This window comes from Haliotis rubra, unplaced genomic scaffold (assembly GCF_003918875.1).
Source record: "Haliotis rubra isolate DU_JTF1 unplaced genomic scaffold, ASM391887v1 Scf72, whole genome shotgun sequence".
In the NCBI taxonomy this organism is placed as follows: Eukaryota; Metazoa; Mollusca; class Gastropoda; order Lepetellida; family Haliotidae; genus Haliotis; species Haliotis rubra.
In genome coordinates, this window is record NW_025767435.1 from 2,647,768 (window position 1) to 2,662,927 (window position 15,160).

The 15,160-nt window shown below is 43.5% G+C and overlaps 1 protein-coding gene across 1 annotated transcript; it reads left to right on the plus strand.

The window, feature by feature from the left end:
* The first annotated feature begins 169 nt into the window (after positions 1-169).
* On the plus strand, positions 170-11,629 carry LOC124259432. The gene is given in 10 exon segments (XM_046693574.1): positions 170-3,083; positions 3,456-3,538; positions 3,540-3,603; positions 4,031-4,220; positions 4,440-4,539; positions 6,503-6,776; positions 7,674-7,757; positions 8,496-8,577; positions 10,182-10,297; positions 11,102-11,629. Coding segments are annotated over 10 exon segments (3,957 nt in total). The 5' UTR covers positions 170-258; the 3' UTR covers positions 11,241-11,629.
* The last annotated feature ends 3,531 nt before the right edge of the window (positions 11,630-15,160 follow it).

Here is a 15,160-nt window from a genome sequence, read left to right on the forward strand (position 1 = left end):
ACATATTATGCGGAACGTCTGTAACCTAACACATTTACTCATTCCATATCTTCTCAATGTTGTTCAGGGCCGCCTAGACAAGCTGCGATCGCTGACGATTGAAGAATTAGATAGTCACTGCAATGAGGAACATGATGCCTTCTTCGAAACACTGTTCACATTGTTCCAGTCTGATATATTCAAGGACACTCTCTATAAGATCAAGGCCATCCCCAACGTCTTGCACGCCTCTCGCCAATACACGGGGAGGCTGACATCATGTCCACCATCTTCTTTCTCTGCAGCATGCTGATGACCGACTTTGGTACCATCATAGATGAACGGTTCACCCTGCAATTCATCAGGACACAGGGACACGACCTCGTCATGAAGACCATCAAGCAGAACCCTTACATCGAGAAGCTTGAACAGAGACAGGAGAACGAGACGGACACCATAGCTGGCTTGTTGCTGCCTCTGATATGCATGCATGGTATTGAGGAAGGGAGGGAATGGCTGCAGAGGAATCTCAGCAACCTGCATCTGGTAAAGATGACGGATTACCTCCGATCCGGATCAACGCTTGAGAGCTTTTTCAACTGCGTCAAATGTCCGCCTAGGTTCAAGAAGGCCTGGACTTCGTACCTTGAGTTCTTCGACAGCATGATGCTGGACAGGAGGGTGGAGAACCAGACCCATCTGTTGATGAACGAAGAGAAGGACAAACAGAAGGCTCAGAAGAAGAGGGACAGGAAGAGACTGAGGAGGCAGAAACAGCGAGAGGCGAAGGAGGTGAATGTCAATAAGAATGCCAATGGAAAACACTCCGACGAGGAGGTCAGCAAAGCTGTAGGAGCGGAGAAAGCCTCAAAGAGGACAGACGAAAACGTTAGGTACGACCAGCATGTGCTTATGCCCGACTGGAATGTGTGTATCGAGACCGTGAGGGAAAGTGATGGCAATGTCATCCAGACAAGACATGACCCGATGCAGTTCAGATACAACTACGTTGAACCGACACATACTAAGAAGTCCAATGGCTACCACATGCATCAGGCGGCGCCGCCTTTGAGGACCAACAAGAACGATAAAACTGAGTGGCAGAAAGTTGAGAACAGACGAGTAGCAGCTGCAAAGACAACAGCCAACAAAAAGGCCCAGAGAGACCAGAATGTTCAACACTTAAGGAAACCAAAGAAGCAACAAAATAAAGCCAATGATGCTGCTAAACCGACAGTAGCAAAGCCAGCAAAACGAGTCATGGGCAATGTGTGTTGGGCTGATGTTGCTAAGGGTAAAGTTACGTCACAGCACCTGCAGGAACAACAGGAAACCCTGCGGCAGACTGAACAATATCGGCTGAAACAGGAACAAATTGAAGAACGCCAAAAGCACCTGCAGTGTGTTGAACAACAATGCAGAGACATGGGCGCTCGTCGTAAGGAGGTTTTCACGTATGAAGACGATTTCCCTAACCTACCAGAAGAGGAAGAAACAGATGTTTCAGGAGCTCAATCGACTTCAACGGTGTCTTTCCTTGGGGAGGAACAAATCGATCTGATTCCCGATCCAGCAGTGGATTTGGACACCATTGGTAATGTACCCGTTAATCAAGCTTATTTAGATGATAACTCTATAAATCCGTACATCCAGATGCACCAACTTCAACAGCAGCAGCAACAACAATATCCACAACATTTCCCACCTCCACCGCCCCAGTTCATATCTCCATATCAGGTGATGGGTCAAATGCCAGTGCCAACTCAAACGTGGATGTGTAGGTATGGACTGAATCCTGCTTCACGACCACCTCCAGGATTCCAGCCCCGCTTGATGCATCCACAAATGCGGCCACGGGTGCCCCAGATGCACCAGCAGTACGGCTTTGGAGTCAACTTTGCTCAAGGACCAGTATTCCCTGCACCGCAGATGACAATGGCTAACATTGCACAGTCTCTGCTGCAACCTTATCTCATTGAAGACAAAGTGGACGGAAAGAATTGCCATGGTGTGGAAGTAGAGCAGAATCCTGGGGAATGTCAGCTTCAAGAGAATGAGGAGATTGACTCTGACAAGAATGTGACTGCAGAGGACTTTTTGACAGTGAGTCCTGTCTACCACAATGTATCTCCCAATGTTACGGAGAATATCTGGACAACAGAACAGCCAGATATCTGCTTTCTGGCAACACCTGAAAGACTCAATGAGACTGGAACACCTGGCTCTAGGCCAAGCACCCCGAACAAAGACACAACGACTTGCAGTAATGAAGAGGTCGTCATGCCAGATCCAGACAAGCAAAGGGAACAGCAAAATCTTCTTCCAGACAAGTCTCCTGAAGCATGCCAAAGTCATGGGTTTCTGGAGCAAGGGAGCCAGCAGGGACTGAGTGAGGAGGACTTCGGCAAAATAATCGCACACATTGCAAGATGCTTAGCTACATCTAAATCCGAATCTGTCCTCTTTCCAGAGACTCTGAGAGATGAATCAGATACGTCTTCTGCAGCAGGATCTCTGGCAGCCACGGCCTTTCCTCAGAACCAGGAGGTGTTCCCCGGATTCCATGACATGAAGAGTTCGGTGGCTGGAAACGAGAGTCTGAATCCATTTCTGCTTGAGAACATGGCAAAGGAACAGGTGAAACGTCAGTACAGGACAATAGCTGGGAAGCCAATGCTTGAAAACTCAGTCTACTTCCACGACTTTGACTACTACGCTTCTCTCTATGGATTAACAACAGAGGAGTTGCGAGTCAACGCCGCACAGTATGCCAGCGTTAATAAAATTCCCGTCGATGATGTCATCAAGAGCAATGCTGGCCAAGGGGATGGTATCATCAACCCCGAAGAAGGCATGGCGACTCTAATGAATAACGCTACAAAAGGGGATGAGGTGAGCAGTCACGTGATTGAGCAGCACACGACCTGTATCAGCCTGGAGAAGCATGACCCGGAGGAGGTGGTCCCCGAGGTACAGTGGACGGCCCAGAGCCGCAGGTGGAAGGATAAACTAGCTGAGCTTATCGATCTACCCTACACCATGAGGAAGCAGATGGGAAGGATAGTCATACCACTCAATACCGACGACTTCAAGATTAGCAAGTCGTGAGTAGCTGTTGTATTTTGACAGTTAGACGTATGGACGATAGTCATAACATTAAGGTTGCTTTGTGGAACGAGACCAGTGAAATTGCTAATTTGGGGACAGAGAGCACAAAAATATGACAGTATCTCAACTTTGACAATTTCTCATTATGCATTTTTATGTTCATGCGATAAAAAAGTGAAACAAAAAATTATCATGCCTAGGTTTTTTCTTAACAACTTTCTATACTTTTCTAGTTAGGCGTGAGGGTTCTTTTTGTGGAAATTTGCTGAAAAGGAATTTTGATATGATTCTAACCATGCCAAACAGTCCTAACACGGTAATATGATATTCACTACCAACTGATCATGGCAAAACTGGATGTGTTCAAGGGTTGAAAGCGTGGTGCTGGGCTTCCTGACGGACGGGTGTGAGGTGGGTGTGAGGATCCTGGAAGCTGAGAGGGAGGTGGTGGACAAAGACCTCATCAAGAAACTCGCCGCTTCTGACACCAAGTACAACTTCCTGCTCAGATACAAGGTTTGAGCAACAAACATTAGATCACTTATTCTATTGCCTAGGCGACGCCCTGTAAAAATCGTCCTGATGATATGTCAAATAGCATGTTTATCTCATAGAGTGAACTGAAAAACCTGATATTTTCTTGACTGTAATACTTTCAGCCCATAACAAATAGAATGTTTGCGTTTATTATCAAATGAAACATCGTCATGTCATTTTGACAACATCACAGTCCCAAAAACATTTTATTTATATATTTCTCTGTCGTGTTACTGTATATCAATACTAAGCACATAAGTAGCAGAAATGTCTGGGGAAAAGCATTTCTTACTTCATGGTGAGTGACGTCACAGTATGATGACGTCAGTGCTTAGTAATCTTCGTGTTTTTCGCTCGCCCCCAGAAATACAAATGTACGGACACACAGACACCCTGGCGGGATCAGGTTGGCGGAGGTTGGGAGTCAGCACTACCTGGCCACCGAGCTGTGCGACTACAGCCTGGAGGAATACATCGCCATCACCCGTCTTGACCACAACCATGACCCGCTGGCCGCAAACAGACTCGCCTGGCAACTCCTCAAGGGCATCCGATACCTCCACGACGACATCGGCATTGTCCACGGCAACCTCAGGGTGAGTGACTGATGACAGGGTGAGTAAATAAGTTTCATACCAGTAACATCATATCTGTATCAAACGGTTCGTTGACCGTCGGGTCAAACTAAACCACACAATCATTGATTTGTGGCATCAACACGAATCATTAACAAGGAGTATTCGAAATCTTACTTTCGTTATAGGCATATTTCAATCAGTTTTATCACGTGAAACGTCTTCCTTAACGACTTTCAGCCAGACAACATCTACGTAGACAGCGAGGGCAAGCTGAGGGTGGGCGGTTACGGCATCATCAAGAGGGACAAGTTCGGCCACTTCTATACACGCCCAACAGGTGAGACATCAGTTAACACCTCCAACAGGTGAGACGTGATGATCAGTTAACACACCCAACAGGTGAGACGTGATCATCAGTTAACACCTCCGGCAGATGAGACTTGATCATCAGTTAACACATCCGACAGGTGAGACGTGATCATCAGTTAACACATCCGACAGGTGAGACGTGATCATCAGTAAACATATCTGACAGGTGAGACGTGATCATCAGTTAAGATATCAAACAGGTGAGACGTGATCATCAGATAACACATCCAACAGGTGAGACTTGATCATCAGTGAACACATCCGACGGGTGAAAGGTGATCATCAGTTAACATATCTGACAGGTGAGACGTGATCATCAGTTAAGACATCAAACGGGTGAGACGTGATCATCAGGTAACACATCCAACAGGTGAGACTTGATCATCAGTTAACACATCCGACAGGTGAAAGGTGATCATCAGTTAACACATCCAACAGGTGAGACTTGATCATCAGATAACACATCCAACAGGTGAGACTTGATCATCAGATAACACATCCAACAGGTGAAAGGTGATCATCAGTTAACACATCCAACAGGTGAGACTTGATCATCAGTTAACACATCCAACAGGTGAGACTTGATCATCAGATAACACATCCAACAGGTGAGACTTGATCATCAGTTAACACATCCGACAGGTGAAAGGTGATCATCAGTTAACACATCCAACAGGTGAGACTTGATCATCAGTTAACACATCCAACAGGTGAGAATTGATCATCAGATAACACATCCAACAGGTGAGACTCGATCATCAGATAACATCCAACAGGTGAGACTTGATCATCAGATAACACATCCAACAGGTGCAACATTTTTCACCGTTCTCATCCGTGCTCATCAGATAGAATGTTCAGTTAGACATGACCATCATATGACACCAGTTTATTTAACTGATCTACTGCCCGAAAAAGTATCACAGTTAAGTGACCATAGATTAAGAAACAGTAATAACATTCAAACTATAAGATGTCGTAGTGATTTGTATAGCAACTCGTTTTTACCTGATACAATACGACAATGGGATGATTTGCCTGAGAATATATACGATATTGAAACCATAGGCCAATTCAAAAATGCATTCCAATCATCAAAACCACCCAATTTGAATATATTTGATAAAAACTTTGGTACACGTTTCTGCCAAATTATCCCCTCACGCCTCAGACTTGGGTGCAGTAATTTGAAAGCGCACATGTTTGAACGGCACATTTCAGTTGATCCATTCTGTTCCTGTGGTCACCCCTATGAGGATACTTTACATTACTCCTTTACTTGTCCTAATTATTCTAACATCAGACATCGCATGTATTTTTACGAACATGGATATAATTTACATTCTGTCCTAAATGGTAATCCAAACAAAAATGTACTTGTAAATTCTTTCATACTACAATCTGTCCATACTTTTATAATATAATCGCATAGGTTTGATAAATGATTAATAATGTTTAATACGCAGGTTGCTTGCTTTCCTATCATGCTGCATATTATTTAATATTTGTTTTATTCATGTATCAATGAAATGGAGAGGTATTCAAATAAGCCATTACGGCTTGTTTACCAATCCTAGTTCAATTTATTTTGAATAAAATATGTTTACACTACATGACCATCAGTTAACAAAAGTGATTATCAGGTCTGTCGAGATTATCGGATCACATTCTCGGCAGGTGGGAATCGCTCATCAGCTAGTATGCCAAACAGGTAGGACGTGATCATCAGTTAACATGCTCAACGACTGAGACTTGCTCATCAGTTAACATGTGCGACAAGTCATCACATATCATCATCATCATCATCTGTTACGATTCTCATCAAGGGGGGACGTGGTCGTCAGTAAACATGGCACAAAGGTGATCATCAGGTCTGCCTCGCGTTGCGGCAGCAGTAGAAATTCACTCACTCATGCATCATCTACTTGCAGGGACAAACCTGTGTTGGCAAGCAACCGAGACCTTTGCTGAGGATGACAACTCCATGCCAACAACACGGTCGGACGTACAGGTCGTCGGCATGATCCTCTACTACATCCTCACCGGCGGACGACATCCCTACGGCAGCAACAACTTTGAGATTGAGCTGAACTTATGCCAGAACTGTACGGAGCTCGCCTTCATCAGCGAAGAGGCTAACGACTTGATAAATGACATGCTGTTCTCTGATGTCTCGGCTAGGCCGTCCGTTGACACCTGTCTCAGGTAGGAACAGACATCATTAACATACTGGGATGGTGGGGTGGCGTTCGCTGGTCAAGCCGAAGACCCGGGTTCGATTCCCCAAGTGGATACATTGTGTGAAGTCCATTTCTGGTGTCCCCCGCCGTGATATTTCTGGACTATTGCTGAAAGCGACGTAAAACCATTCTCACTCACTCACTCACTTATCACATGTATGATAATAATTGACAGTCAAATCGTTGGCTATCAATATTGGCCCTTTGTAATCTGATACAAATATTGATTCTGACTGAAAGAATATTCACAACGATTTCACAAAAGAATTCTTAGTTTTCAAGACAGTCCACCTAAATGGTCCACCAGGGGCTCTTTTTACGAAGCAACCTTTACTAAGGTTAACCTTAACTCCCATTCTTTAACATTGCACTAAGGTTACCTAAGTGACTTACGATCACCTTAGTGTTTTGTGAAAGGACGCCCAGTTCCACAAAGCGATCGTACAGTCACGAGAGACGTAAGCCCGTTTCTAAGATATCAGACTTGCGACTGCCCTTCAGCAAAGGCGGTATTCATAAAGATACTTAAAATTTCGAAGCATACGTTTTTGAAATCTTCGTGAACACAAACCAGCTGATTGCATGAACAATAGAACGCCTTATACCAAAGATCGCCCTTGCTGCTGACAAATAAATCAAAGAATATAATCAGGTCAAATCCTGGATTAGAACCTACGATCATAGGGTCCTGTCGCGTGTAAGACGCAAATGCATCAGCACAGTGTACATCGGCTCCGACGACCAGACATCTTTACCTTCCTTATGATCTATAGGCATTTTACGATCTTTGTCGGAAATAATGATATTTATAATAATAAATAAACAGTCGCATATTTGTGAGAGTGTTTTGTCCATGGTCCAGGCATCCATTCTTCTGGTCAGAAGAGAAGCGGTTCCGGATGGTGTTGATCGCTGGCTCGGATGTGCTGAAGGAGATGAAGACAGGGTCAGACATCTTGTTTACACTTCTCACTGATATTTGCACTCAGGACTTCCAAACTTTGTCATGGCGCCTTTAAAACGATCACAGGGGCTTGTAACGCTAAAACTGCCATCAAGGTATATACTGTCACTGACGGGGTCTTAGTACTATATAAAAGGATCCTGGTGGCAGTGTTTAGCATTACAAGCCCCTGTGAAAAAGATCACAGTGGCGGACAGTCCTGCGATAAGTTACACTTGTTTGAGTTACGTCATGAAGCTGTTCCCTGCATGACCTCGGGTATCCTTGGTAAAATAGGTTACAGTTATACCATTCCTGTCAATCAGAATGGCACATCCACAGTTGTGATCGGTGAAACCCTTTCTTACAGTCAGAGGGATATAACATGTGGCTTTGGCAATCCTCAGAACACAAATCAGTCAAGAGCGTCTCGCACGAATGGTGACAATTTAATGTGACTATTGCCCAGTTAGACATCAAAAGGTATTGAATGAAACTCAAAAGTGATGACGTAACTTAAACAACGAAACATCTTATAATATACATTTATTGTTCGCTAAGTTCTGTATAATCTGTATTCATAAACGACCGTCATGTCAAACTAATTCTATACTGCAATATCTAGCGTTACACGATTCACTGTCAAATCTTTCAATATCTCAGTGAAATGTTACCTAGTAACGGATGAACAGATGAGACAGAGAGGTGAACCCGTCACTGTATTTTATAATCTCCTTCCAGAATTGCCCTGACTGGCTCGGGAAGCACCACCATGACCGACTTCCTGAATGTGTCAGAATACCTGGTGATCAGCGATGGTTGGGTGAGTGCCTGAACGTGTCAGAATACATGGTGATCAGCGATGGCTGGGTGAGTGCCTGAACGTGTCAGAATACCTGGTGATCAGCGATGGTTGGGTGAGTGCCTGTCACAATACCTGGTGACGTAGCTGCGTGAGTGATGGAATACATGGTGATCAGCGATGGCTGGGTGAGTGCCCGTCACGTGTACTGCGACAGTTTAGGACAAATGTTTCGTCCCAATGTACAGGGACATATAAATAAACTGTAAAATATATTTTCAGCGAAAGTTCTCGTTGCTTCGGTTAATTTCTTGTTGCTTAGAGCATTTTATTGTTCATTCAACATTCTTTAAAAACCTGAGGTAACGTGAAAATACTGGAAGCAACGAATAAATCCTAGAAATTTCAAAATTTGACAAAAACTTGAAGCAAAGAGAAAATATTCGAAGCAACGAGAACTTTCGCTGAAAAAAATATTTTATGCTACAAAAGTGGCAACATTGTGCTTTCGTGATGACATGCATCTCGCATTCATGAAGTTGCCGACGTCAAAGGCTGTCCCACGGGCTCTAATGTGCCACGTTTTGTATATAGCAAAAGTTATGTAGGGTGTGAATGCACCTTCAAAACATCATCCATGCCGCACACAGCAGACAAATTGTCTGATCCAAATTGCGGCAGCCTTTGCAACAGAGCCGTAGAGCAGTGCTGCCCTGTTTGGTCTATTGCTGTCTTGGTTATATGGAAGTGTGCGTTTGGCTCTATGGCGTTCTCATAGTCTCCTAAATCGTATGCTGTACGAGTGAACTGCAGGCTCCCAAAATCCCCGTGTGAGTTTACACCAAAATAAACCTGCACCTGCTCAATTTAAAATGTATTCCCCTAGTAGTTTCATAGCAAACACATACAGAATCAAAAGTAACAGATGTTTTGGCGTGAAATAGATTAATATTTTTCATATTCACATTCCATAATCACCACGGCTTATGTCCTTTGCAATATGACATCTTTGATGTCAGTTTATGAGCGAATGACGTCACTTGGCATATTAAGGTGATAAACATTAGGTGTATTGAGATTTGCAGGTGTTCTTGTCGATGCCCCAAATTTATGGCAGGCACTGCATGCGAAAATAGGACGGACAATTTACCAATCAGAATATAACACATGTTCCCATTTCGTTTACAAAATGCTTATTAGTTTTGCCAGGTGGCTGCTGATTAAATGTAAATGTACACTCACACCTTTGATATTTGTTCATGCTGTCAATCACGATTGTGTCTTGTCTAAACTCGGTACGTCAGACAAGCAGCTCGTATATTAGCATTTAACAACAATCCAACTAGCACACACACCCTTTCACGTTGTATGTTTTTGAATCAGAATAAAACAGGTATTGATATTAGGTAATGTATTTCAAGTCAGATCAGGAATAACGGAATAGACTAATAGTTAAAGCGTTTACTTGTCACGCCATAAAAAATCGATTTGGATTCGATTTTTCTTCAAAACGGCTCAATGTTTAAAGCCCATTTTGATGTTGCCTGTCGTGATTGTGGGGGAATATTGCTGATATCAGTATCATATTGCTATTATAGCCTAAGACTCTCACTCACTCTCTGCAGATCAACGTCATCGACAGCGCCGTCCTGAAGGAGATGCGAGCGTTCCGTCAGTACAAGAACACCCTGGCTGAGATGGTGCTATTTATCTACAACTGTTGTTTGCATTTTGACAAGATGTGAGCAAATTCTCCTTCTGTAGTAAAATATATGTGAACACTTTTCTGTTATAGAGTTCCGTATATATAGATGTTTTATGTGTGTTTAACGGACAATAACTTTAAGAATTTGAATCAGAGAAACACCTTAGTTTTGAAACCTTTTCATTTACTTTGACAGCAGGTTTAGAGTACATCAGTTCAGTCAAAACATACGTGTTTGAAATTTTTGTGAACACAAACCAGTTGAATGTACCAACAATAGAGCGCGTTAAACCCACGATCACTCTAATGTTGTTGACAAATCAAGGAATAAAATCAGGACAAATCCTGGATTCGAACCCCGACCACAGGATCCAGTGAGGCGCACATGCATCAGCACTGTGTGTCGCCTTAGACGACCAGTCCATCATTACCTTCCCATTGATCTTTACACATTTCATTATCTGTAATTTATTCACTCCCATATGGGGGATCTCTCCTTGTTGATGATCAGATAGTCAATAGTTCCAATGGCGGAGTAATGTTGACTAATGCATTGTTGCCAAGTGTCGTAACGGTAATACTAGTGAATGCCAGGTTCGAAGAAACGTTAGCTTTAGACCTACTTACTCTCACATTGGTGTATGGACTTCTATATCCCGAAGGGCAAAAGTAAGGACGTCGACACTATTGACGTCGTGTACGATGGTAAAGATCAATACAAGAATATGTACTCATTTCGATTCCCATTCCCTGAATTGACAAAAAATGTTATTTTCATGAGGCAACAAACAGATCTTATATAGAGCATCAATACATTTTATAACGTTTGTTTATTCACAGGTCACATGGTGCCCGAGACGTACTTGATGACCCCTGTCGATACTTCCTGGCGCGGTTCCCTCCCTTGTTTATGGCTGTGTACAAAGCCATTAAGGCCTCCGACAGAACAGATCGCACTTGCTATAGACCATTCTTCTAGAATCTTCTTTCACTAATAATGTATGTATAGATATTTTGAGAAATTTTATAATCCCGATAAAAACATTAGACAGATTCTTGACCTTCTATAGGCTCGTTTATTTTAGAGAAAAAATACTATACAATTACATATACACGATATACACTAATACGTTTAAATAGGTTTTATATATATTTTCAATGTGCATTATTATAATGCTTGTAATAACGTCTTTCAATTTCTTGATAGGATGTAGGTATTTTTATATATATTTAGTCCATTGGTTTTACATTAGGCGCATTTGGTACCTTTGTTTACACCCGTCCATTGCTAAATGAATATCGTTTGTTGATTTATGTCGATGTTTGTTGCAATATTATATTTGACACTCGTGAATAAAGGATACACTGTTATAATAACTTTTGTTGAGCTTTGTTGTAAGTATAATGGTAAACCTACAACGAAGGGATAAAATCAGGCCGAGAGCCCTGATCCACAGGCGAACATTTAGATAGCTTTTGAGGTCAATACAGTAACTACGGTTGGGATGTCTGTAAAACAACGATAGTTATGTGACATATTGCCGTCCCGTGACTCGCGAGGAGCTACGTCCGGATATAACACTGTCGTGTACATCTGGTGTACGAAGTGAGAGGAAATGGATCCTAAACGCAGTTACGACACAAACGTGTGTAACGCCGGTTTCAACGCTATATAGGCCTGTCGGTTTTGATACGGGAGGTGATTCCGACGTTTACCACCAGCACTGTTTTGTAATGAAACTGAATTTTAACCGACTATGGTTCGCAGGGGACGAAAACAGCCATTAATCCACCAGACAATCCAGTGATCAATAGCAAGAGCATTGATCTACGCAATTGGGATACTATGACATGTGTCAACCAAGACAGCGAGCCTGACCACAGAATGCCATTAATCGACAAGCATGGGTTACTGAAGACATATTCTTACCCGGATCTTCACGGGTTCGGAGAGGCAACTCTTCACAGCAAATCGCGAGGCAACCACATTTTATATACTCGTGGCTACAGATTTACAGAACAAAGACAAGGACCTTCAAATGCAGTGTTTATTATATACATAAGCTACACATAGTTTACGGTTTAGTATATTCAGGGTATATACAATTATTGAAGCACTTGCGATGTTAAAGTTTATACATGGTTCAACACACGGTGGATGGGTACACCGGCGGGCATGGGAATCCTGGGAATGGAGACATCATGGCGGGTGTAGAGACCGGATAGTGGAACTGGGGCATCATGGGAGATAAGTAGTTGAATCCCGGGGAAGACGACATCATGGCGGACATGCGTTGTGAGTTGAGGTGCTGTGTCTCTGGGGTTCTACATTTCCGGCGAGCTCGCTTGTTCTGGAACCAAACCTGCAAAAGACAGAACGTCACAATTATGATTGTCATGCGCATTGCTGTGGCAACGGTCAACGGGGGACACGGCACAATACAATTACAATCCATTCTGATGATGATTATTTGGAGATTTAACGTGCGCTGTTTGCATACGGACCATTTGGAAGTGATGATCGAAAGCGGGGATTTACCGAAAGTGCGATAATACAACCATAATAGTTTAAATGTAATGTTTACCTTAATTCTCTTGCTTGGGATCCCAGTTTCGGTGGACAATTGTTCAATGACGTCATAATCCGGATACTTGCTCTCGAGAAAAACCTGTTCCATTGCGCGCACCTGTTTCTGTGTGTAGCAGGTTCGTCCACCCGCTGTTTTGCGCGTCTTCTTTGTTGACGGTGTCACAGGGGAGGTGTCTGGGCTTGGGCTGCACACGTCACCACTTGAGGAACTGTCTGTGGGACTAACCCTTCCGGTGCAGGTCGGACTGACACGAGGGGCGACATTTTCGGGATCTGTAACACAAGACATATGTACATTACATACTCTCTAACCATTACATACTCTCTAACCAGGTATCAAACAACTGACAGGTTTCAGAGGCATTTGACTTTATTAGTATTACAGAAGCGTGTATTGCTTACCGTGGCAGTTGTTGAGATGTCCCTCAGGTATCTGTGATGTGGCTGGGGGAATGAACATGGGGTAGGCAGGCGGAAACACCCCTGACATGGGGTACATAGGGTACGAGTTATTTACTGTCTGGGGTAGTGAGATTCCCTGATGTGCGTTGTTCATTGGGTTTGCCAGACCCTGGTATATGATAAAGTTGGAGCAGGTTTCACTTCCAGTAACAGCTGTTGACATGCCTTGCGCTGTAGTTACATCGGGTAGGGTTTCTCTGCCGTCTGCTGGAGACCTCGTGGTGTTGTCTGCTGGTGACCTTGTGGTGTCGTCTGCTGGTGACCTTGTGTGGTGTCGTCTGCTGGTGACCTTGTGGTGTCGTCTGCCTGGTGACCTTGTCTCTGCTGGTGACCTTGTGGTGTCGTCTGCTGGTGACCTGGTGTCGTCAGACCTGGTGGTGTCGTCTGCTGAAATGGCTGTGGTGTTCCTTCATGGCGTACTCTTTGTCGTTTTGTATACAAGGTACTGTTCTTCATCACTTGAACGATCAAGGTCGATGAGGAGAGCGTCACTGTCACTATCAGTCGACCCGACACTCTCATCCGGCGAATATTTATCTGGCTTCATGATGTCGACGATGCTGAAGGGCGTAAATGTCCTCGGCTTCTTCATGGTCGAGGATGTGGAAGGCTGCAGGTTCGTGCTGACTGGTGAAGCGCTCTCGGGGATGAAACACGACAGCGGAGTTCCAAAGGAGGTTTTCTGTAACGACAATAAACTGTATATGATGACGGGATAATTACTACCGTCAAGGCATTGACAAAACCGTAATGACAGTTTTTTATCAAACCTTTATTCAAAGTGTGTTGACCTACAATTTTCTATGTTGGTATGGGGGTCTGTCTCATTGCAACAAAAACAAGCTTTTCAAAATTGTTAATACTGCTTGCAAAATGTCTGGGGTGTCTTTCAAGTATATTCCCTTTATCTATGAGCGCCAGATTGTCACAAAGGCAACTTAAATTAGATTTGATAGTTGACATATTTGATCTCACCATTTTGAACTACTTCCTTCTGGACGCTGCTGTGGATTACCTTCCCTCAAAACAGAGCTCGACAGTCTTTCATGCCATCAAGTATTCGTGAATCCAACAAATATTTTGAATCACCATCACGTGATTACAACTACCAAGCATGGGTTACTGAAGACATTAGATTCTTACCCGGATCTCTCACGGGTTCGGAGAGGCAACTCTTCACAGCAAATCGCGAGGCAACCACATTTTATATACTCGTGGCTACAGATTTACAGAACAAAGACAAGGACCTTCAAATGCAGTGTTTATTATATACATAAGCTACACATAGTTTACGGTTTAGTATATTCAGGGTATATACAATTATTGAAGCACTTGCGATGTTAAAGTTTATACATGGTTCAACACACGGTGGATGGGTACACCGGCGGGCATGGGAATCCTGGGAATGGAGACATCATGGCGGGTGTAGAGACCGGATAGTGGAACTGGGGCATCATGGGAGATAAGTAGTTGAATCCCGGGGAAGACGACATCATGGCGGACATGCGTTGTGAGTTGAGGTGCTGTGTCTCTGGGGTTCTACATTTCCGGCGAGCTCGCTTGTTCTGGAACCAAACCTGCAAAAAACAGAACGTCACAATTATGATTGTCATGCGCATAGCTGTGGCAACAGACAACGGGGACACGGCACAATACAATTACAATCCATTCTGATGATGATTATTTGGAGATTTAACGTGCGCTGTTTGCATACGGACCATTTAGTGATGATCGAAAGCGGGGGATTTACCGAAAGTGCGATAATACAACCATAATAGTTTAAATGTAATGTTTACCTTAATTCTCTTGCTTGGGATCCCAGTTTCGGTGGACAATTGTTCAATGAC